Source organism: Microtus oregoni, unplaced genomic scaffold (assembly GCF_018167655.1).
Source record: "Microtus oregoni isolate MIOR12 unplaced genomic scaffold, Mior012 000000F_ref0000247, whole genome shotgun sequence".
Lineage (NCBI taxonomy): Eukaryota > Metazoa > Chordata > Mammalia > Rodentia > Cricetidae > Microtus > Microtus oregoni.
In genome coordinates, this window is record NW_024543059.1 from 947818 (window position 1) to 972784 (window position 24967).

Below are 24967 nucleotides of genomic sequence, written 5' to 3' on the forward strand. Positions count from 1 at the left end.
GGCTACTCAGAGAGAAGGGCTCAGGTTCTGCCAACAGCTTAGGGTTTACAGCAGCATCAAGCTTGGCATGAACCATGGGGCTGTGAGAACATCGAGGACCCTGGGAGCTGCAGAGTTTGGCAAACCATGCCAGCAGCAGGAGACACTAAAAACGGCATCAACTTTCGCAAACAATGGGATGCTGCAGATGGTGTTGGGATCCGCACACCCAGCGGGGCTGTGCAAGAAGCACAGGTTGCAACAAACACCAGAGCTCTCAAGTACACTAAGCTAGGGAGCAAGGTAGTGTCACAAACCTTAGAACTCCTGTAGATAGACCCTACTGAACTGTTAGTTCAGGAGCTGGTTTGAAGGCCTGTTATCTCAAGTTTCGTAAGCCCGTGTAGGTCCCTGACCTTTGCTCCAGCTAAACACGCCTGAATTCAGGAATATTCTGGTTCCCTTGTAATGAACCTCTGAGGCTAAACTGATAAGAGAGGCTTTAGAAGTCTAAAGGGAACTTCCTTCTTGAAACTATGTACCTATGATTTGAAATCTGGGGGTCCGGGTTCCCCCTTTGCCAGTCTCTAGGAAGACTCGGTGCTGACTATGGATTGAAAGATTGAGAGCCCAGATCTAATGTGGCTTCCAAAGCAGAACTGGAGTTCGTTCTTTCTAACAGTCCAGGATGACTGCCAGGCCTTCCTCCACTGTCATGTGCTCACACAGTTTGTCCTTCAACGACACCTTCACACCAAAAGGTGTTAGGCGTCCGTCTGAGTGCTACTAAGTGCCAGGCAGATCTGTATTTCATATGTCCCTGCTCTCTATGGCCAAGTGGGCTAAAGGAAGTTCCTCTATCATCCCAGAGGAAGCTAGACTTTAACCCACATCCCCACTGTCTGCAAAGGTCCTCTTCTGGAGATGGCCTTGGGCTTATTTCTATACCTCAAATCTGGGCAGACTCTTCTCCAGAGAGGACAGCCTGGGTTGAAGGGGGCAGGGTGGGGGTGCTGCCCCAACTCGTGGGATGCTCTGTGGCAAGTGACTGAGACTCTCATCTGTGAAGTGAGGGACCCCCAGCCCTCACTGGATGAAAGGGACCCTAGGGAGCCTCATGTTCAGGCTCTGCTATGCAAACCAACTAATTTCTCCCCAGCCTGGTGAAAGCCCCACCTCCTGCCACTCCCTCAAGGTTGGCTTCTTTGTGCATTTATTGCTTCACAATTCATGTCAGCCCAGCGATGGAGAATTTCTGTCTCCAACGGATAAAGTTACTGGCACTCAGAGAGGTACAGGGACTTGCTCATGACTCTTCATCCCTTGGCTAGGGCCAGCACTAGGATGGGACCATTCTTCCAGCTGTCTGCAAGGCCTCTAGAGTCCAGACATTTCTAAGAATTTCACATTTACCCTTTGCCTTGCTTCCTTTTTCCCTTGCTTCCTTCCTCCCTACATCTAGATCACTGCTTGATGGAGTGTCGGGGACCCATGATGTTTTGGGGGAGAAGTTGTTTGTTAATCTGAATCCTTGGGACAGATGGGAAGGGGCAGCTGCTAGTGAGGGATGGGAGGGGACAGGAGACAGAAGTGTAGTAAAGGAGGACCAAGGCTCAGAAGGAAAGCTAGGGCTTGCTTCAGAGCTCACAGAGGGCCAGGGAGACAGCAGCCCTACAGGCTGCAGCAAAGAGACTGAATGTTCTAGAATATTTGTCTCCTGAATGGCCCTGAACTTAAGAACCATCCATGGCTTCTCACTCTTGCTTCTGCCGTTAACCAAGGAAACTATCCAAAGAGCAAGAGCTAGGAAGTAACCCAGAAAAGCCTCAGGGCGGAGGCAGCTTCCCGCCCGCACAGGGGCTGGACGTAAACAAACCCGCCTCCTTTTACAACTCTGGCCCTGGGCTGTCCCGGCTGGGGATCAGACGAATTCATGGAGCTGGAGAAGAAGACACTACAAGGGTCGTGGCTAGGAACCAGACAAAGGAGCAAGTGCCTGGAGCCCTCAAGAAGGGCTCTCATTGAGCAGGGTCCCTACCACCTCTGCCTTGAGGGCAGTGGCTGTCCAGGAGGTCAAAGAAAATAGCCTAGTGAGAGACAGTCCTGTGTTGATGCTCTCAGAAGCTGTCTCCAGGGGACTGCTAACAAGCTCATTTCCTCTATGCTGAGCTCCAGGTTGAAGGAGAGGCCACAGCTCTCTGCATTCCCCCAGCCATGGGGCCCAGAATAGGTAAGTGCAGGTGAAGAAAGGGAGGGAATTGGGAAGGAGCCTGGGAGCCTCATCAACCACATCAAAGGGTGAGCTACAGCACCTCAGTGCTGTACTGGGGAGACAGGCTCAGTTCTGCACAGAGTCACCCGCAGGGTCTGTGGAACACAGGGAGGGTCTAAGAGTGAACGAGAGGGGCAGGAAGGGAAGCTGGAGGCAGGGAGCCCAGGCAAACCACCTTGGTGATCCTGAGACCTGAGTCCTGCCCAGCCACCAACATCCGGATCCCCCAGGAAGACAGAGGCAGTGTAGAGACGAATGGACAAGGTAGGGAACCACCGAGAAGGAGCTGAGAGAGGCCGTGGGGAGAGAGCATGTGACCGACAGGTGTCAGCAGAACTCAGGCATTGACAGAGATTGGCCCTAAAGGAAGGTGACCAGGAAGACCCAGAGGAACAGACAGGAGACAAGTGTGAGTCAGAAGAGCAGAGAGCAGTCCTTCCATAGGGACAGATGACCAAGGGGACTGACGGACTTTAGGCATAATCCCAGGAGCCTCACAGAGTACAGGAGACTCAGAGAGAGGCCTACGTACACTCACCTGTGGCTAGATGGCAGTGGGCTAAGAGGAGGCTGGAGGCAAACATCCAGAATCTTCCACAAACCAGGCTTGGAATGGCATAAGGAAAGCACCAAGCGGCCAGAGCAGAGAGAGAGACCACCCGTGACAGCGGTCGAACGAAGGATCTTTACAACAAGGTGGCTGGGCTGGATGGGCTCCCTGCTGCTGCCTGTCCACTGCACCATTGAACTCACACCCATTCGGGCAAGGCCAGGCTTGCTCCCAGGTGGCCACAAGGAAGGCTTCAGGCCAAACAGACTCTGCAGTGTGACAGACACAGCTTGGGGACCCTAGTGCACCAGGAAGGGTGAGGATGGATGCTTCCTCTCAGGAAGCCTCACGGGAGAGAGGAGGAAGAGGTCAGGTTTGAGGAGGTGGGGCCAGTTTTGGTTTTGGTGACACAGGATTTTGGTTGTGGCCCAGGCTCATCTCCAACATGTCATCCTCTGGCCTCTGCCTGCAGTGTGCAAGGATCACAGGTGGGTGCCACCGATCCTGACATAGTGGGATGGTTTCAATGAGTTTATGGGCCATTGACAAAAAAAACCCCATTCCCATTCTCAGTATGAATAGGGGGATTGGCGGCATGGGAAAAACTAGCACCCTCAATTCTACACCTGCCTCTCCTCCCCATAAAGGCTAGGCTGTGGTCCTCTAACTGATCCCTGACACAAATGTAACAGGAAGTTGCCCCAAGTCCTCCCACTGAGTCAACAGAAGTCATCTCTGTGCTTCCTCAGTGTCCATCTGGGCTACGGCCAGGCTTAATATAGCAGGCAGAGGGAAGAAGGGAGGCAGACAACGGTCTTCAAAGCGTCCAGGGCCAGCTGTTCCCATAGGGACAGACATATGTATCTCCCACAGAGATAACATGCCAATTTACACGTACCCTTAGGCAGCAGGCAGAGTTCTCCTGTCTGTGTAGCCAGGAAACTAATATCCCCACACTTTCCATGGTGAGATCCAGGGAAGCCACTCTCTGGCATCAGCCCCCTTGCCCAGAGAGTCCCTACCCACACACAGCATTTCCTTGGGAAATTTGACACTCCCTGCACCTCCAAATGAAGCGTACCCTGGGTCCTCCCTCCAAGCTAGAGGAAGCCTCTGTTATCCCCGCTGAACAACAGACACACATACACCCAGTTCATCTTTCCTCGCTCTAGGTGTGTGTGTTGCTTGCTCTCTCTGGCCCTCCATGTGCAAATGAGGTCTTCCCAGGGCAGATATGGGAGTTGAGGGAAAGAACCATGAGCCGCATGTTCAAATCCAGCTCTGTCCATGGACGGTGTGAGACCTCAAAGAAATCTCCCTTCTGTTTTAATGGATGAGGAAGTAGACACTCAGAGAGGGCAAGTGACTGTCCCAAGATCACCCAGCAGCTAACCAGCAGAGCAGAGGTCAGAACACTGATCTTTCTAATATTAAGACTCTCTCCTCTATCACTTGCCTGGGGCTTTCTCTGTCTTCTTTACTCCATACTGGTGAACTCCAGTCTGTGTATTCTACTCCACTGGCTCCTCACAAAGCAAATTATTTTCCAGGTGCCACTGGCTAGGGAGCAAACGTGGGGGTATGTGTGTTACTTCTCCCATGACTGGTCTAGAGAGTACGAGGTGGTGAGCTGACTTGGCCTTAACATAGGGTGCCATGTAGCCAGTCAGTGCCCAGTCTGCCTGTTCCTTTCAGGGACTGTTTCTGCATTCATAGTAGGTAGAAGGGATAGTCCCTGGGTCCCTGGTGTGTGTAGAAGTTTGGTCTATGGAGGGGGCAGCCGAGCAGAGGCTGACTGGGCCTTAACATCAGTGTAGATGATTGAAGCATGGGGGAGCCATGAGAATGGTGTTGCACCCCCATGGGTTGTAGCCAAGGCCTAGCAATTGCTCTGGGGTGTTAGGGATGGAACCCACTCAAGGGGGTGGGAAAACTGGGGTGTGAAGCTTGATTCCATCCATCCCTGAGGCCTTGGACCCAACCTGGACTGGACAGAGCTGGGACGACAGGTCCCAGCTCTGCGATGTCCATCTATGGAGTCAGAAACAGGAACTGCAAGAATAAAAAGGCCAACACTTTCAATGCCCATGGTATAGGCTTTTGATTCTAGCTACCCAGAGGCGGAGTCAGGAAGGTTGAAAGTTCAGGGTCAGCCTATTGAACTCTATCAGTGGGAGAGCGTGTGCCTAGTGAGCACAAGACCCTAAGTTCAATGCCCAGGATCACAGAAAAGATGAAGAAAGAAAAGAACACCAGAGAAAGAGAGAGAGAGAGAGATCAACCTGAAATATCGCCTCATAGAAGAGGATATAAATCTAATTGTTTTTCTAATGTCAACTGTTTTATTTTTCTTTTTGTGGTGGATAAGTGCATTAAAAAAGTAACTGATAGTGAAAGTGTAGAACCCTGAACGAAGCTATGACTTCCTTCAAACCATGTAGAAGTTCACTGAGCTCTACAGTTTGGGACTGGGCAAGTATCTGAGTGACCGTTTTAATCTAACTGATGCTTTTATTTGTAATCCCGTTACAAAAAAAAAGGTCAAAAATAATACTGAAAAGAAGAAGAAAAGAAGTGAGAGTTTGAAATAGGCACAAACAGTCGGTCAGCAGCCTAGGAAGAGTAATCCACTCTCAGAGTGGGTGGAGCGTGGGATTCGGGGCAAAGGGAGTACTAGCAAGGCTTGAAGAGCCCGTTCTAGAAGGGAAAATGGACTCGGCATGTTTGTGAGCTCAGTGAGCCACCAGATTAAGGAAAGAGGACACTGGGAGGTATCTCAGAAAATTAAGCCGAAGCTGACAAGAGCTCTGACACAAGGACTCATACGAGAATTGTCATAGACACTAGCTTCGAGGCCCCCGGAGTGAGAGAGGAGGTGAGGAGACAAGTGGCCTTCCTTCAGCTATCTGTGACCTGGGGATGCTCACCACAGCCCTACGTGTGTCTCAGTTTTGTGAGTCCAAGTCAGACAAATGAGGAAAGCAAGGCTGGGAGGAGCCAGTGACCTGCCTCAGGTCACACATGGGGTCAGAGGTAGAGCCAGTGACACCCGTGAGCCCTCTGGAGTCTCAGCTCTCAGGGGCTTTCCTTTGTCTTCTTCAGAAACACGCCGAAGGCTCCCAAGGCTCTGCCTGGTGCTGTGTAGCAGCTGAGCCTGTCCCAGGCGCTCAGACTCAGCTGTGATGCAAGAATGATTGAGTGGATCACTTGGGAGGTCAGCTCAAGCGCTAAGAGAGGCTGATGGGCTCCGTGTGAAGGGAGAGGAAGCATGGCCCAGGGCCAATGGCTTCTTGTTTAGATCTAAGGACACTGCCCTGCTTCCCCGTGCATTCAGAACCCCCCTCCCCAAGCTCTCCTAGTGTCTAAAGGTCATCATGGGTTTAGATGGGCTAGTCAGGGCCCAGAACTGGGAACAGAAAGTCCCAGCACAGGGTCCCTGACCCAACTCGGAAACCACCAGAATGCTTGCCCCTCCTCCCCACCCTACCCCAGTCCTGACAAGATCCTTTCCATGCTGACAGGCCACCCAAGGGTCCTTCCAGAAGGAATTTCCCAAAAATGACAACCAAACCCAATTACTGTCTGGAGACTCCCTCCCTGTTTTCTGTCTTCGACTTTCTCCTTCACAGTGCTGGGCTGGGCCACACTGGAACTGGAGGCTTCAGGCCCCACAGTCACCCCGTGTCACCGTGGCTTCCCCCACCTCTAGCCCAGACTCCAGTCTTGTCAGCTGTGTCATTCGGGTAAGCTCAACTCAGCAAGCTTGCTCTGCAGCTAGGTTGGGGTTGAGAGATGACATGCGATAGGCTCGGGGGGAAGCCCGTCAGTCAAGGGTATGGCATATATAAAGGCCGGGGCCAACATCTGATTAATTCAGGGAATGGCAAGAGTCTATTGGGGCTAGAGGATCACATTCTATAGGAATGGGTAGATGAAGCCTGAGGCTCTTGAGGGCCTTGAACTTGGGACCAGGATGACTCAACCACCCTTCCCAGGCTCAGATACTGTGCCCTTAGTCCTGGGAGCTAGATATAGTATGTGTGTGTGTGCACACATACCACAGCACACTTGACGGTACACTCGTGAAGGTCGGAGGACAATTTGCAAGAGTCTGTTTTCTCCTCCCAACATGTGGATTCTGGGGGTGGAAAGGCAAGCGCCTCTCCCAAATCTTTACTCTCACTTCTAGAATCAGCAGAGTTCCCCCTCTGTGCCTGCCACGGTGAATCTGATAAGTTCTGGGCTCCTTTGGCCTGTTTCTCCACCTCCAAAGTGGTTTACCTAACCCAGGAACCATGTCCAGGTAGCTCCCAAGCCCAGTGTGGCTGAAGAGGGAAGACAGCGAAGCCACAGGCAGGGAGAAAGGGGCCCAGAAGATGGTACATGGCCACCCCCACCAAGGCTTCAGTAGGGCCAGCTTCTCTGAGCAGGCACAGAACCATGGACCTCCGAGTCCTCACAGAGGCTCTGCATGACAGATCAGCTGATCTTTCAGGAAAATAACAAAAATCTGCAGTTTGAGGAGAAATTTCCTGATTTTTTTCTTTTAATGCTGGCAATGAATTTAAAAACATTCAGCAAACCAGCATTTGCTAGCTTCAAAACAAGTCCCCTGGGCCTAAAGAAGCCTCCAGGCAGGACAAGTCCAGAGGATGCCATCCGCCTCAAGGGACAAGGCTGAGAGGAGGCCTTGGGCCAGGGATTCCCAGCCAAAACCCCTGCTTTATTGTCTGTGTGTTGTGTAGGTCCCTTTGATGACCTGGCATTGTGTATGTGTGGGTGGCACAGTGTGTGTGGAGAGGATAAGGGATGGGTGTGGTGTTTCTTCTTGCACACCAAAGTTAAAGGGGGGGGGCACAAATAAACCCTGGAATACGGCTGAAGAGTGCAGGAGTTTGAGGCAGAGGCATTGTGGAGACTGGATAGTGGGGAGGGACAAGGAGCTGGGGTGGGTGAGGACGCTTCCATTCCAGTGGTTCATCTTCCCGGGTCAGGAGGGAGGGAGTAAGCAGAGCTTTCCAGAAAAACAAGCTGTTCTAGGGCCTGGTGGCCAGACTTGAAAACAAACTGTTGAGTTTGGGGCCAAGTCTGTCAAACCTGGCTTCAGTGAGTCATTTTGAAGTTGACCAAGCACCTTATCCCAAGCAGTCACCCAGGGGGCAGGCTGGAAACGAGGCTCATTGTTCTTATCTTTTTTTTTTTAAGATTTATTTATTTAATTTATTTATTTATTTTGTTTACACCATTCTGTCTGCATGAGTGCCTACAGGCCAGAAGAGGGTACCAGATTTCTTTACAGATGGTTGTGAGCCACCATGTGGTTGCCGGGAATTGAACTCAGGTCCTCTGGAAGAACAATCGGTGTTCTTAACCTCTGAGCCATCTCTCCAGCCCTCATTGTTCTTATCTTACTGACTGCCAACCGCGAAGTACCCAGATCCCCATGGTCCTAGAACATGCTATAGAGAGTATCATGCCTTGGCGCTCTCAGATTTTGCCTTGGCATTTCTTGGCAACTGGCGCTGTAGTTCTCCAGAAGGTTCCAACCCAAGCCTGGTTGTCGATCCCTGGATTGGGTTCTCTCGACTTTCTCCCAACTTTTCCTTTCTTAGCCTTTTCAGGCCACAGAAAGAATATCTTGACTGACCAGTGAACTGACCAACAAGCTGCAGAATGGACTGTTAGGGTGACAGATGGCAATACAGCTACCTTTGACAACTCACAGACGGGAGGCTGGGCCAGAATAAGAAGTGACCACCCAGGGACTGTCATTGTATTTGTTCCAAGGTCATCAGGGCAGAGTTGATGGCTGACATCAGGAGCCCAGGAGTCAGACAGATCTGGGCTCACATCCAAATCACCATTCACCGGTTCTAGGATGCTGGATGCTGCTGCTTCTCCAAGCCTGTTTGCTCCCAGGCGTCCCAACCCCTGGTAGCATGCTCTGAGAGTGTGAGGATACACACATGCCCAACGTAGTCTTGCATCTGGTGATGGTCATTCTGCGGTAGCCCCTGTTCCCCTGAGATCAAGATGGCACACACTAGCTAGGCATAGTGATACATGTCTTTAATCCCAGCACTCAGGAAGCAGGGGCAGTAAATCTCTATGAGCTTGTGACTAGTCTGGTCTACATAGTGAGGCCAGTCAGGTCTATACAGTGACAGACTGTCACAAAATAAAGAAGAGAGAGAGGGAGAGAGAGAGAGAGAAAGGGAAAGGGGGAGGGAAGAAAGAGAGAGGGAGGGAGGGAGGAAGGGAGGGAGGGAGGGAGGGAGGAAGATGCAAGCGTCTAGAGAGCACTGTCCTAGTGAAGCCTTACCACTGCCCACAGCAGTGAGCTTCAGCCCAGCTCTCTGGTTCTATATGTGCTTCATGGAAGCAGGGATCAGTAAAAAGCCGGTGGTGCTTTGTGGCAAGACAGACAGCTGATAGCAGGATGGATCCCCTGACAGGGAAGAGAGCCATTTATTGAGTACAGATCACACACCACAGATCGTGTCAACCCCAAACGTGACCAACGTGACTTCCCAATGAGGTAAAGCTTATTGCAAGCCGCAGCTAAGCCGTGCAGTGCTGCTCTGTACTTTGTCTATGTCCCAGCTGGGCTGAAAACCTAGAACATATTTATTTGAAACCTTTTAGTGTAGTGGGGGAAGGGTGGTCAGAGACCTGGGAAGGCTGAGATAAGAGTCATAACGTGGCAGTTCAGGATTGGTGGAAACTAAAGAAAGTTGTGGACTTGGGGCCAGAGGGGTCAAAGACTCTGAAGAAGCTAGATGTGACAGACCATGCATGCAGGTAATTCCAGCACTCCACGGGCTGAAGCAGGAGGCTTATGAATTTGAGGTTGTCTTGGACTACATAGTGAGACCCTGTTGATAGATAGAAAAGAAAAGAAAAGAAAAGAAAAGAAAAGAAAAGGGAAGGGAAGGAGAGGGGAGGAGAAGAGAGGGGAAGGAGAGAGAAAATAGAAGGAAACAAGAGGGAAGGAAGGAAGAGAGGGAGAAGGGGAGGAGGGAAGAAGAAAGGGGGGACTGGGATGGGGGATAATATGGAGGGATGTTGATAGCTCCCCTTGAAGAATGGATCAGATTAACAGAATCCCATACTGAACAGTTTAACCATTTGCATGAATGGAAAAACTAGGAAGATAAAAAGCTGCCTATGAAGACCACAGATCAGTGCTGTGTCACCAGGGACAGGCAGAGTCTAGAGGTTCTAGTGTGAGGTTTGATGTGCAAGGAGACAGATAGGAGGGGCTGCTGTCCCTGCCCTGCATGTAGCTTACACTCCAAACCTAGGGCCGTTGAGTGTACTCGGTGAGAAGAGTGTGGTTATCTGGATTTTGTGGTTAACTAGATGAAAGAGGGAGAGAGTCAGTCTAGAGGTGGACAACGGGTCTGCTAGAATGAAGAAGAGAACTTGGGAGAGGAGGCAGCTCCAGCTGAGGTGTATTGTCTAGAGCATTTTGGAAGATTTATCTGGAATTAGTGGAAAATGGTTGCTAGTGAGAGTCCATCAGAAGGTCAGTCCTGATAGAGGCCTGCCTCGTGGACCTGAGGCAGTAGAGGGGAGATTTTTCTTTCCTTCCCAGATCCTGGCTGTGTGCCTGAGGTTCTCTGACAAAAGATGAGGAAGATAAGAAGCACACAGAATTATTTAGTCTAAAGTTCATAAGATATGGGAGTCTTCTGTAGAAGACGTGAAGAAATGGATAAGTGTGTGTTTATGCTAGGTCTGATGAAATTCCTGGTTGTAGAGGCACAACTGGACAAATGGGGTATGGCCTGTGGTAATAAACTTCAGGGGGTGTCGCCAAGCCTGTTTTGAAATGTTTCAAATGGGAGGGGAGGGGAGAAGGTCAGCTAGTACTTGCCAAGGTCGCTGACCTGCAGCAAGGGAGAATGGGGAGGGACAGCTGACTTCTGCTGTTTTCTGCGTTGTCCGCATGCCGTATTTGGGAGCAGCATGTCTTGGGTCCTGTCTGTAGATGCTGTCATCCAAAGCTAGAAGCAGAGGAAAACTGGAACGCAGAAAGATCAAGAAACATGTTCTGGGTCACCTTGGAGGCTTGCTGGGAGTTGGGAGTCCAACTCAAGCTCGAGAAAGCCTGTACTCAGTTCTGTTTTCCTTGAGGAAAGTACAATGCATTGGGCCTGGGTCTTCCTGGGAAAGAATGAGCAGAGAGGGAAGGAGAAGGCTAGACCCCAAAGTATTGCCCCTTGCCATTTGGCTGCAGCTAGATTGAGGGCCGCCATCTCCTGATCCTGAGGAGCAGCCTTGCACCAGAGGCTTGCAGTGACCAGCTCCCGGGAAGCAGGCGTTCTGACTGGCAAATGTTCTGGTAGATGACCGCTCTCAGAGCTGAAAGCATATTGCTGACTTCCTCCCCAACCCAGAGAGGAGAGCTTTGGACTTTGGGCACCAGAAACTGTCATTTCACTAACGGATAAAACAAACCAGGGAGACCTTGAGCTTTGGCTTTGGCGGGAGGAGGCTGACGTGGAAGCTTCTGGAAGACCCTGAGTGAGGTTACAAGTAGGAGCTTGCTTACTTACCCAAGGCAGGGGTACAGCACTCTAGGAAGGAGCAAATGACAGGGCAGAGAGAAGCGGGATGTGACTGGCATATAAGGAGGATCGTCCCCAGTGTCTCAGGAGCCCAGACTGGGAGTCCAGGTCTGGTCTTGGACCGGAGGATGCATGCTCCCCCTCATCTATTCCTTGCATTTCTTTCTGAGCCGGGGCATCATGTCAACGATGTCAGACCTTCCAACCTCAGCTCGGGCCTGCTGTCTGGCTAACCAGGCTTTGAGGAGTGCTGGCACTGCAGCCAAGGTGACCTGGCTAGGTTAGAGTGGACCGAGACAGAGAAGGGCACAGGGCTTCCTCCCCCTGTTCAGACCTGTTCAAGAAGCATGGCAGATGCATGGGTTCATCATCTGGACTGAGCTGCTGGAAGTCCTCAGAAGAGACATACAGTTCATAGGACACGGAGCTCTGGAGAGCATTCGGGTGCTGTGGATACACGTAAAGCCCTAGATGTCAGCGTGTGACAGACCTCTGCTGCTGGCAGGAGCTGAGGTTCAGTCCCCTCAGTGACTCTGTGGACATCTGCAGGCCTATACACCCTCTTCTTTAGGTGACCTCTACAGTCTCCTCCTCTTTCCCTTCCTCAATGGTACCCCACCACCTCCCCCTGCTAAGTGTTGCTTTCCTTTGTTTCCTCTGGATGTTTTTGCCCCAAAGGAACTGCTCCCTTCCGTTTCCTCAAATTCTTCCTAGACGGTACGTCTAGGCATTTCTCCGGAGAGTTATAAAAAGGGCAACTATGAACATAAAAAGATGCCTGCGTCATCATCAAACCATACACATCCCATCACATCTACCTGGGTGGCCATCACTGAAAAGACAGACCAGAACAAAGCAAGGCTGGAGCGTGGCTAGTGGGCTTGTAGAGTGGAACGTGACCCCATGCCCCTTGAACAGGTCTGAAGGTGGGGGGGAGGGGGAATACAGTGCTTTTCTTCATTTGGGCCAACTCAAACCTAGCCAAGTTACCCCGCAGCAGCGCCAGCATGTGCTGGGACCAGGCCAACTAGACAACAGGACTGGGACTCAGACTGGAAGGGCTATAGCAAACAATTCAGTGGCTTCTTCCTCAAATAGTCAAACATAGAACTGTCACAGGACCCAGCAATTTCACCCACAGATGTATACCCAAGGAGACTGAAGATGCATGCCACATAAAACACTGGAATGACAGTTCATAATACCCCAAGTCACCCAAGTTTATTAGTTGATGAGTATATGAACAAAATGCAGTCTACCTATACAGAGGAGAGCTATTCATCCACAGAAAGAAAGGAAGCACTGACAGATGCTACAGTGTTGAGCACCCTTGGAAATATGGGATTTTAAAAACTAGTTACAGGTAACCACGTATTAGATTCTTTCTTCTATGTGAAATGTCCAGAATAGGAAACCCACAAGCAGGCAGTAGATTAGGGTTTCTGGAACTCTGGTAAGAAGGGATGGGAAGTGACTGCTAGATGATGCTGGGCTTTCTGCTGCAGCAAGGAAGAGTTTGGGGACTGTACGGTGGTGGCTGCTGTACAATTTCATAAATGAACTAAAATCCATGGGTTGCGAGCCATAGAGTTTTGTGATATGTAAATTGTATATATCGTATCAGTCATTTGCTAGTTGGAGTCACCAATACCTGGTTGTAGAACAACTTAAGGAAAGGTTGGTTTGGATTCATAGTGTGAGGGTGCAGTGTATGGCTACTGAAGGCTCAGCTGCAGGAGAGAGACCCGTCAGGTTACATTGTATCTACAGCCAGGAGACTGATGGATACTAGTCAGCTGGTTCTTCCCTCACTCTGTTGTATTCAGTGGGAGCTAGACAGGTCAGTTACATTGTATCTACAGACAGGAGGCAATGTATGCTGGTCCTCCAGTACTTCTTTCTGTTGTATTCAGTGGGAATGAGACAGGTCAGGTTACATTGTATCTACAACCAGGAGACAGATGAATGTTTGTCTGCTGGTACATACCTCACTCTGTTGTATTCAGTGGGAGCAAGACAGGTAAGGTTACATTGTGTCTACAGCCAGGAGAAGGATGAATGCTGGTCCGCTGGTACTTCCCTCTGTTGTATTCAGTCAGAAACCACAGCCCACAGGATGGGCCGCCTCACTCCAAGTGAATCCTCCTCAGTTAAATCTCTCACAGACATGCCCAAAGATGTGTCTCCTGGATGATTATAAATCCCATTAAGTTAACAATCACAATTAACCATGGCATGGGCTGTGTTCTCAGGGCTGGGAGGATAGCTTAGTGGTTAAGAAAGTGCACTGGTCTTGTAGAAGACTTCAGTTCCATTCCAAACACCAACATCAGGAAGCTCACAAATGTTTGGAACTCTAGCTCCAGGGAGTCCCATGTCTCTGACCTCTGTGGACATATGCACATATACCTACACGTCCACTTTAAAAACAGTCCACTGGCTCCAAGATACCTTGTGTGAGGAGCACAAAACCTTGGCCTGTGGAGGTTTAGGGTCTCAAGAGCCCTTTTTGAGTTTTCTTCTAGGGATGGAAATGAACTCCATGGAGTAAGAAGTATTCTCCGGTCTCCAGCAGACCATGTGAAATGGAAGGAAACTTTATCCTGGGCAGGGGGAGGGGGGTGTGCAGGACATGGAACAATGGAGGAGGCCATCCACAGGAAATGGAGGGGGGTGTGGGGAAGCTCTGGTCTTCAGGTGAAAGGATGCGGGTCTTGTGGGGTTTCCACTGAGATCCAGAAGCAGGAGAGAGTAACGGACGTGTTTCCATAGTTACTGTGTGAGAAGGCCATCATGGCAATGAGATCAGGGGGTCCCATACAACTCTGCCTCTGGTCTGTTTGTCCAGGAGAAGGTTCCATAACACACATTCTGAATAGTTGTGTGCTTTGATGTGTAACTTGCAGTCTTGACTGTTTGGCTCTGTGGATACATCTGTGATGGTGTCCTATGACAACAAGGGGTCTCTGTCTTATAAAGGAAAAGCTTTTGTCCCTTGGCTCTGGACCCAACCTTGACCACACCCCTGTTCTAAAGCCTACTGAAAGACTACACAGCTCATACTTAATGTGAGAGTGGTTGCTCCCTAGCTTGCTGTGGGGAAAGGAGTCGGCTTCTCTTTAGGAGATGTGTGCTTGAATGGAGTAAAGGGGAACACATGGGACCCATGGCCTCTCAAGAAAGTTCCTCCCAGGGGTCTCAGAATCAGAAAGGCTGTTGAGACCAACGGTCAGACCCTCACAACGGCCAAGGTCATGTTTTCCAGAAACAGTTTGCTCCTGATGTCTACCTGGGTCAAGGGCTATTATGTGGGATTTTTATCTCATCAGCTGCTTGGATGTCCCATTGGGCCCACAGGTGAGGGGCCCCATATGCCAGACAGAGACAACAAGACCGCGATGGGCACAGAAGACATGCACGAAAGCAAAGTCAGCATGGAGTCTCAGGACGCACTTCAGGATGCACAGCCTCCACGACTCTTCCATAGTATCAAGGTGCGCACTGTCGGACAAAGCAGGGAAGGGGCCACCAGGTCCAGCAGTTAGCACCAACCGCCTTTCTTCTCACTTCCCTGCCTGGAGGATGGGTTTTTGGGCTGATTCAGGGAAGCTCTTAGATTGGTTCTGGGCACAATGAAGACGAGCAGGTTCTCCTTGCAGCAGCTGATCCGTGTTAGTCTGTAGATGATGGAGGATGATACCCTTGCTTCTTGTTCGCTTGGAGACATGCTCTGCAGTCCTAAACTTGTGTGAACACTGGAGTTCTGGCTCCACAAGAACTTAAAGACTCACCCAGTAGGTGTCAGATCCTGTGCAGAGTGCCACATACTTGATCTTTTCTGTTGTTGTTTTAATGACAAGGATGAAAATCTAAACCGTGCCCTTGCTAGGCCAGTGTTCTGTGGCTGAGCCCCACCCTGAAGATCTGAGTTCCTCCATAATCCTAGGAGGTGGAGCCCTTGCCCTAATGAAGAGTCTCCAAAGTTTTGAGCAATGCCTTAAGCTCTAGCCTAAATGCTCTTAGATTTTGGTTCTTTGAAGCAAAGTTTTCTTCCTCTAGGAATTCTGCCAGCTTTTTCTGGGCAGGCTGGGTTGTTTGGGGTGAGGTGGGGTGGGAAAGCTTGGGAAAGTCAGAAGAAGGAGTGTTTCCACTGCAGCCCTGTGAGAAAGGGGTGGGAATGGGGTGGAGATGGAGCTGGGAGATCTAGGAGAACCTTCTGGGGAAGAGGGTGTTGTGTTGAGCCGGGAGGAAGGTCCAGCCCAATGCCCATGGAGATCAGAGGGTCAGAAGGGCTCTGATGTGTCTATTTTTAGTTAAGGGTGTCTCTGGTAGCTCCCATGTTCCTAAGTCCTACCTTAACTTGTCAGCCTGAATTAGGCTCCATGGGTTACTCCAATTGACTCTCTCTCTCTCTCTCTCTCTCTCTCTCTCTCTCTCTCTCCCATCTCCCTCCCTCCTTCCCTTTCTTTCTTGCCACTTCACTTCCCTCCCTCTTTTTTCCTCCTCCCTTATATCTGCCCCTCCTGACTTTGTTTACCCAACTTCACACTCCCTCTGACCCAAACTCTGTCTCTATTTCCCTGACTTCTGATGGTGTCCATCCACCTGCCACCATCATTGCTTCCACAGTTCTTTGTCCTGTGTCACAGTATACTGCAGCTGGCACAGCTCATGATCTCTGGTTACCTCAAAAGTTCCATCTCCACCGTGGAAAAGCGCTTTGGACTGTCCAGTCAGACCTCAGGGCTGCTAGCTGCCTTCAACGAGGTACTGTTGTCCCCCTCTCAGGAGTGAAGGCTGAGGAAGCCCTCTACTCCCACCTCTGCTAGCCTCCTTTCTTACACCCATAGACATTTCCTCCCCTCATGAAACCCCCAATACTGTCTACTCCCCCAGATTTTCATAGCTCTCCTCTCACAGCATGCTGGCCCAGGTTGAAGCCCAGAAAAGCCTCCTCCTGCCCTGGACCCAGCCATCATGTCCTTAGGAGCTCTTTGCTAGGGGACATGAGATATTTGCTAGCTTGCCAGTATTGGGGAGACACCCACCCTCCATGTGGATCCTTTGTATCATGGGTCCTGTAGCTATTGGCTATCCCAGGAAGAAATCACAGAAAGCCATTTTGACTGTCCCAGAGAGAGGCTTGAGTTACCTCCAAGACACCCTCTGACTAACCTTGGGGTGACAAAAGGGAGGGGTAGCCCTGCAGGGAAGGTCTGGCCCCAGGATGCCCTGGATCCACAGGCCCCTGCCTGTGGCCCTCAGCCAGGCAGGGAGAGGCTTAGCTGCTCCATGTGAATTCAGTGGAAATCGATTCTGCTGGGCCTCAGCCATCCCTCCCAGATGCTGTCACTCTCTGGGAAGAAAAGTCTGTTCTCCTCAGTCCCAGTCAGTGAAATTCTCTTCCCTGGAGAATAAGCCACATTCCTCTAGCCCCAAGGCCTGGCCCACCAGCTGCACAGCCATCCCATCCCCCATGGATCTCAGCATGATGTTACTCTGAGATCTCAAGTGTGGGAAGGGAAAGTCCATCCATTTGGTAAACGGGAATTGTCCCTTTACCCCACAGTTGGTACTCAACAGCCCCTGTTGATGCGGCTCATTCCCTTTCAGGACCCTGGAGCTCCACCACCCAACTCCTAGATCCCTGGGATGATGAGGCTAAGAGTTGAAATTCCAAGCCTCGACCTCCTGGTTTCAGATTTATTTTTTATTTTTTTTATTTTTCCCCCTCTCATTCTTGAGGCCCCTGAGGCTCCAAATCTTTTCCCTCAACTGCTTGCTCTCCTCCAAGGTGAACTCAATCAGCCAGCTTTGTCCTCATTTTTCTCCTCTAAAGAGGCAATGAGACCCTTCCCTTTCCTAGGAAGACTCAAAATCTGCGTGTTATCATCAGTTTTGCATTGTGTTTGTTATTGAGATGGGGTCTCACTTCATAGCCCAGGCTGGCCTTGAACTCCAAACCATCTTACCGCCTCACTTGCTCTCTACTGGGACGGCAGGCATCAGCCATCATGCCTGGCTCAGAAACTCCATCCCACACATACCCAGAGGGTTCGTTTTCAAACTAGCCAGTCCAATGCACAGATGGGGACACCGGAGGTAGCCACAGGAAGGATGAACTTTGCCACACTTTAATTGTTATTCCGTCCCTTTGCAGGTAGGGAGCGTATCCTTGATCTTGTTCGTGAGTTACTTTGGCAGCCGAGTTCACAGGCCCCGGATGATTGGCTGTGGGGCTATCCTGGTGGCCCTGGCAGGCCTGCTCATGGCACTCCCGCACTTCCTCTCTGAACCATACCACTATGACAACTCTGGTAAGAGACTAGGCAAGTGATGATGGGGGGACTTCAGTCCTGAGTGTGGGATCCTTTCCCCAAGCCTGCATTCATCACTCTAGTGTACCTGATAGCCCTCCCTACCCCGTCCCCAGTCTTTCTGATCCCAGTTCATATTAGGAAGGGTAGCCACAGGGCAGAGGTAAAATGTTCTAGTCCCCTTTGAGCAAGGACCTGATCGTGCATCTCTGTGGGGTTTTGAGGTAAGAGAAAACTTTTAATACAGCCTGCTTCAGGGTCTGCTGTGCAGAAACCCCTTAGGAAAAGTCTGTAGAATAAAATAACAGTATCATATGATGTTTCTTGGATGCCACATATGATTTAAGGCATTTCCTTTGTATTTGTCCATTTAATTTTCACAAGCATCCAAGACAGATGTGGAACACCCTAGCACTTGGGAGGTAGAAACAGGAAGATTGGGAGTCCTGGGCTATCTTTGGCTATATATTGAGCCAAGGGCTAGCCTGAGATTCATAAGATCCTGCCTCATTTTTGTTGTTGTTTTTGTTCTGTTTGGTTGGCTGGGTTTTTGTTTGGTTGGTTGTTTTTTTTTATTTTGTTTTGTTTTGTTTTTCGTTTTTTCTAGACAGGGTTTCTCTGTGTGTAGGTAGCCGTGGCTGTCCTAGAACTTGCACTGGCTGACCTCAGACTCACAGAGATCCACCTGCCTCTGTCTCCAGAGTGCTGAGATTAAAGGCATCATCTGACCAAGACCCTGTCTCAAAAAGAAGAAAAAAAAAATCAATGTTTGTTTTGTTAGAGTTTCTGTTGCTGTGAAGAGACACCATGACCACAGCAACCCTTCTAAAAGAAAGCCTGTAACTGAGTGGCTTAGTTTCAGAGGTTCAGTCCATTATAACCATGGCGGGACATGAAGGTACGCAGGCAGACATGGTGCTGGAGAAGGAGCTGAGAGTTACGACATCTTGACCCACAGGCAACAAGAAGTGGTCTGAGTCCCTGGGCATGACTTGAGCATATAAGAGACCTCAAAGTCTGCCCCCACAGTGACACACTTTCTCACTCCAACAAAGCCATACCTCTTAATAGTGCCTTTGCCAATGAGTTTATGGGGGCCAATTGCATTCAGAATACAACAATGCTTGAATGTGTGGATGAATATAGTAAAATTAATTAGTTAATTAAATGATAACAGGATTTTGTTGAGAATCTAATTGAAAAAAAGATGTCCCTCAGAGCAACCAGCCTGAGTACTCATTTTCCTCTCCTCTTCCATCTATCCATCTATCCACTCATCCATCCATCTCTAATTTATCCATCTAATAGTTCACGTAACAAGCCTATCCTACTGCCCTCTGTACTCAACCCTTCAGGGCCTTCAGACTTCTCTCCAGGAGGCTTCCAGACTAGGAGAGGAGAACAACAGACAGAAAACCCAGCATGCCAGTTTTACCTCGAAAGTGTTAGGACCTGGAGGTGGGACCATGAAGCAGACATATCCTGGAAATTATGGGGGTGGAATGGGCAGTTCTGCATAGCACCTGGCTGCTTAGGAGGCAGGGAGAGTGAGCCCTTGGGGCCCTGGGTAGGGGAAGAATACTGGTGGCTGGAGGGAACTACCAAGGGCAAGAGGAAGCAGCATAGGAGGAAAGGTGAACATTACGGGGTGTGGGGTTTTGCACAAACAGGGTCCCCCAAAATGAAAAAAGTGCAGAAAACCATGAAGAAAGCAGAGAACCAAGCTTGGTGGCTCATTCCTGTCATCCTAGCCCTCAGAAGCCAGAGGCAGGTGGATTGCCACAAGTTTGAGGTCACCCTGGGGCACAGAGTGAGTTCCAGGCTGCTCGGGCTACATTGTGACCTCTTGTCTCATATTTTAAAAAATTGCTGAGTGGGATTCTAGAGCAGAGAGGACAGTTGTCGACAGGGCATCTCGGGATGCTGAAAAAGTAAGACTTCCTCATGTTTCTTTGCCCAGAACTTCTACTTTAGCAGATAGTTTTCTGTGCAAGGTCACACTGTGTTCTCCCTGCCAGCTCCGAGCTCTTCTTGTCTGAACCTCAGTGTTCACAAAATCAGCTCAAAGGTTTCAATGACTCTAAGCTCCAAACCCTCTCCCGGCTCTGACATGCACAGCCCTTTGTACAGTTTATCCTCTCTGCGGTAGTCATGTTTGTGTAACAGGCCAGGCTGTCTGAAAGACCCTGGAGACACCCAGGGATGCTAATAGCAAATGTGAACCCCAGGGGTGACTGATGTCTGCAATGCCCTCTGGGAACTAGACAGGGCCACTGCTCACTACCCCACCAGTGTCCCCATGGGGCAGAGGTTTCCACTATTGCTTCGGGGCCTCAAGGCCAAAGAGGGAGATGCAAGGCCAGGCCCACACCTGGGCACCACCCAGAAACTATTCTGCTTTTCAACTCCTAATGTTGAGAGAATGTCAGTTCTGGGAGACTCACTTAAGGGATGAGGACTAGAGAGGCAAGGGTCGCACGGTGGGAGAGCCACTAATGACTTTGGCTACATGGTTCTTCCCAGTACCAGATGTGACTCTCCGGGTTAGCTTGACACCCTGACCCTGCTGTCACAGAAGGAGGGCCACTTCAGCACAGTGGGGACCATAATAGAATGAGGGTCTCCTCAAGTTTGCTCACCAAATATTGGTCAAGGAATAAATGTCTGGTGCTAAATTAAGAAAATGTCCTTTCCTGCACTTTGTGTCCATGTCCTGAACTCAAAATGAATGAACTCCCTCCCCAAAGTGAATACCAAGGACATCAGAGCCCACCATGGTCTGGTGGCTTCCTGCTCTTGCCCAGCCCTGCCTGTAGCCCTGGCTTGACCCTACTCCGTGACTTGTTGTTCGGAACTTCTCATTCCAACACTGTGTGCTTTTGAGGCCCCGGGTTTGCCCTACTGTGGACTCTCCTAGGAATATCCCTTCCCTCCGCCTTTCTTGAAAACTTCTTTATTTGTCTTTCTCCACCCAGTTCATACTCTACCTTTTTTAGTAACTCCTGTCCCTCCACCCAAGAGCCACCACTTTCCTGACCCTTCTGAATGTCCCTACTTGGAAAGGTGACCTGTAATAAATTAAGACCAGGAATGGGAAGTCAAACTAAGGAGCCCAGATGATTGACATGTTTCTGCTTCACAGACCTAGATCCCCTTAAGTTTTGGGGGATCGAGTGACTTATACCCAAGCACTCAGGACAGCTCCTTACCTCTGATATTGCTCATCTTAGCTATGGTCGTATTCTTATTGTCTTCTCTCAGATTATAAATCGCAGGACACGGAAGCTTCCCTATGCCTATCCGCAACTGTGGCTCCAGCCTCTACCCCCTCCAACGACAGTTGTTCCAGCCGCACAGAAGCCAAGCATCTTACTATGGTGGGGATCATGTTCACAGCGCAGACCCTGCTCGGCATAGGTGGTGTGCCCATACAGCCCTTTGGTATCTCCTACATTGATGACTTTGCTCACCACAGCAACTCACCTCTCTACCTTGGTAAGGATGGTCTCTTCCCTTAAGCTCTGAGAAGGGGGCAGGAGTGAGAGAGGCCAAGCATGCAGATGGGCCAAGAAAATTCTGGTGAAGTCCTAGAGAGCTCCCCAACCACGTGACCAGGAGTCAGGATCGCTCTTGGAAGACTGAGCAGGCAAAGAGGCACTTGAGGCAGGCAGAGACACCCACTGCGGGTGGTTAGAGACCCTCTGAGTGTAGGTAGGGATCCACTATGGATAGGCAGGGACCCACGGAGGTATGGGGGGACCTACTGGTGATAGTCAGAGAGATGTTGACGGCAGACAGGGCCGCAGGATCCTCACCAAGACTTGTATTGCAGGGATCCTGTTTGCAGCGACCACAATTGGGCCCGGCATGGCCTATGGGCTGGGCAGCCTCATGCTGCGCCTTTATGTGGACATTGACCGGATGCCAGAAGGTGAGCCTGGGGGGTATACATGTACTCTCCAGGGTGCACACATGCACTGTAGCTGACTGCCGGTCTTACAGGAGGCACAAAACCAGGAACCCATTTGGGAGCCCCAGCAGCAACACTGACCATGGACAAGCCTTTTCCTTTCACTCTCTGGGCCTGTTTCCTCATTCTTGAGATAATCTCTATCCTCCTGTCTCCCAAGACTGTCACCAGAATCTAGTGAAGTGTCAGAGATGATAAACTGTAGAGTGCCATCTTCTGAGGAGCTGTACCCTCCTCTGTCACCACCCTCCCTCCCCTAGGCACAGACATACTGTTGACAGGTAATAAAACAGACCCTCTAAGCTTATAGGGAACACCGTCTTAGTGGGGGAAAGCTTCCTAAGGCCAGGGCCAAACCATACTGAGAATGGAGAGTGGAGTTCAATGACTCCTGTGTTCTCTTGGGCCTCTCCCAGCTGAGACACAGACTAGGGCACCTCAAAGCCCCTTTTAGACAATGGACTACCTCAGATTCTGAGAAACTTCCAGAGGCATCATTTGGGAAACTACCCTCAGATCAGCCAGAGGTCAGAATGGGCCAAGGAGTCTGGTTGGAGCTTGGTTTGAAGGTGGCCAGGAAGAGGTGTGTAGGGGTTCCAGGGCCCTGGATCCCTGTGTGTTCCAGGGGATGGGGTTCAGAGGGGTGAGGTGTTCTATTAGAGCAGGTCACTGTGGCTTCTTAGCTGCCCGGTTGTCACACCAGCGTGTGAGTACCAGGTGCCCCTTCTGCCTCCTACGGCTCGGAAGTTCTGTTCCTCACTTACAAAGCCACCATAACACATACGTGACTGGGGGGCGGGGAGCATTCTCTAGCTTTTCCGCATGGGTTCCTCCAGTCAGGACAGGTCTGGGCTGTTATGCACAACCATCATGAGTAACAATTCTGCCTATATCTCTTCCTTCTAGAACACTGGACCCCAATACCAGACCTGAGCTCTGTTACAAGCCAGCCCCTTGATAGCCTGAGAGAGAGGTTCTGGGATTTGGGGTGACTTAGGCTTCCCAGCCACCTCCACTTGGTAGAGAGTGTGTGTTTCCTGTCACCGTTAATATCGTCTTGACCCACAGGGTGGATGTTGCCTTTGAGCCATCTCCTAGGTCCTTTCTTCATGGAGGATTGGAAGGGTGGGCGGTTCCTGCCTGCTGCAGGCACAGGCTAGCACATGCATGAAGAGGAGTCAGGCTCTCTCTAGTCTGACACGGGGCCAAGGCAGACAAGAAACAGGGAAAGCATTGAGTGGAGAAGCCACACCTATCCTGGTTCTGGAACTCCATTTGCTAATTACCAGCTGTGTTCCTTCGTCCCTTCCCAGAGACGGGCTCAGGATCCAGCACCTGGAGAACAGGCTGTGTGAGCTGCTGATTGGTGCTACCAGGGACTTGTATTTTTATACAGTACCTGTGAGCCTGGGTGTTGTGTAACCTTTCCTGGAGAGAAGTGAGCAAGCGTGTTTTCACCCCAGATAGGGCAATGATGGCAGACCAAAGAAACAACTGCATTTTAGGCGAGCCTGGTACGCCAGTGCGTTTGTTAGAGTTACTTAGAGGAGCGTGGAGGACACAAGGGCATCCCTGAGAGGCCACTACAGCTTGGGTGACCACACACAGAAGCTGTATCCCTGGAGTCCCCCACACAACTTGCAGATGTCCCACCAGAGAGGCTTGTCCTGCTCAGAAATTGCTTCCTGCTTTTATAACCGTCAGAGGAGCTTGTGGAGCTGGTAATTTTCTCAGCCTCCTGAGTCTTACAATCCTCCCTTCAGAGAAAACAGAAGATGCCCCTCTTCAGCCTTTCTGCTTTATAAGTTTTAAGGGCAGTTATGCATCATGTTCTAAATAAAACAGGCAAGATACCAAAACCATGGGGACGGGGCTTGTTAAAGGAACACATTCATTAGCCACCTTCCCCCCAAGCCTGTGGTCATTTGAAGCAGATCTTCAATATCACCAAATATGTCTGCTAAACAGTCCCAGTTATTTTAAACGTGCAGATCTGAAAACAAAAGCAATCCCACCCTCATTCGGTTCAGTAACAGCACGTTGTCTAATAGTGGAAATTGCAATGGGAATAAGAAGCAGGAGAGGAGGAGCAAGTGGCTATAAAACCCACATCCCTCCAAGTGCTTTCCTTGTCTGTCTTTCATGGATTTTGAGACAGGATCTCATATAGACCGGACTGGTTTTAAAGTCAATGCTTAGTCAAGAGTGACCTTGAGATTTTTGATTGTACTGCTTCCACTTCCTGAGCGCCCAGTTTAGATTTTAAATTTTTAATTACATTTACTTGCTCTCTCTCTCTCTATATGTGTGTGTGTATATATATATAATATTATATATATATATTAGTTTCTGTAATTTTCCCAACAACTCTATGATGTAGAAACCTCATCTCCTAATGCTGTTGATAACTGTACGCCACAGTGGGAGAAACTGAGGCACTGACGTGTGCGTTATTACAGTACTCCATTGGCTTAGAAGTTGAGGGTCCTCAGAGGTAGTAATAACAACCAGCTGTGATGTCAACACTGTCACGGTTTTCTATTCCAGGAGGTATCAACTTGACCCCCAAAGACCCCCGATGGGTAGGCGCCTGGTGGCTGGGCTTCCTCATCTCTGCTGGATTGGTGGTACTGGCTGCCATCCCCTACTTCTTCTTCCCCAGGGAAATGCCCAAGGAGAAACATGAGCTTCACTTAAGGCGCAAGGTCTTGACTGGTGCAGCCTCCAGAGTCAGCAAGGTAAGCATCCTCCACGTACGGGCCACAGAACCCACCATAATGCTTCCTAACAGAGGCTTCATCCTTCCTGAGCAAGCTCCAGTGCCCCCTCCCAACAGGCCTGCCCAGTGACCATCGTGGGTCCCTTCCGTGACCCAGGAGATGTGGGGCCAGAGGTAGGATGAAATGAGCATGCTCAGTGAGCAAGCCATGGATTCCTGCAGGGAAAGCACAGACTTGCGGGAGCTCGTGCCCTCCTGCATTGGCCACTTAGAAATTCTGGAGATTCTGACCATGCTGGGAGATGCTGAAGGTGGAGGTTGTTGTTGAGCTTGGGTCTAAGAATTCCTGAGGGAGGAGGGGTTTGAGCTGGATACACAGGCAAGAACAGAGGGGTGAGCTGAGGGATGCTGGGTGCACACAGCCTTGGCAAAGGATTCCACAGCAAACATGAACCTGGCCACTTCAGGCGCATGATAGGACTAAAATACACATAGAACAGGCTGGGCCAGGCTGGGGGGAGTCACAGCCTTGTCTAAAGTCACACAGCTGAAAGAGAGACCAGTAACTGTGAACCACAGGGCAGGAG

General features: G+C 50.3%; 1 protein-coding gene across 2 annotated transcripts in view; it reads left to right on the forward strand.

Moving 5' to 3' along the window:
* The first annotated feature begins 1907 nt into the window (after positions 1-1907).
* LOC121452014 (solute carrier organic anion transporter family member 2B1-like) overlaps positions 1908-24967 on the forward strand; it is a 41752-nt gene continuing 18692 nt past the window's right edge. The window contains exons 1-7 of one of the 2 annotated variants that reach the window (XM_041657882.1): positions 1908-2209; positions 14732-14868; positions 16004-16141; positions 17535-17691; positions 20953-21186; positions 21524-21622; positions 24209-24399. In XM_041657882.1, coding sequence (XP_041513816.1) covers positions 2194-2209; positions 14732-14868; positions 16004-16141; positions 17535-17691; positions 20953-21186; positions 21524-21622; positions 24209-24399 — 972 coding nt within the window. In that variant the 5' untranslated portion in view covers positions 1908-2193. The remainder of the gene's footprint in view (positions 2210-14731; positions 14869-16003; positions 16142-17534; positions 17692-20952; positions 21187-21523; positions 21623-24208; positions 24400-24967) is intronic. The other variant, XM_041657889.1, reaches the window with a different exon arrangement.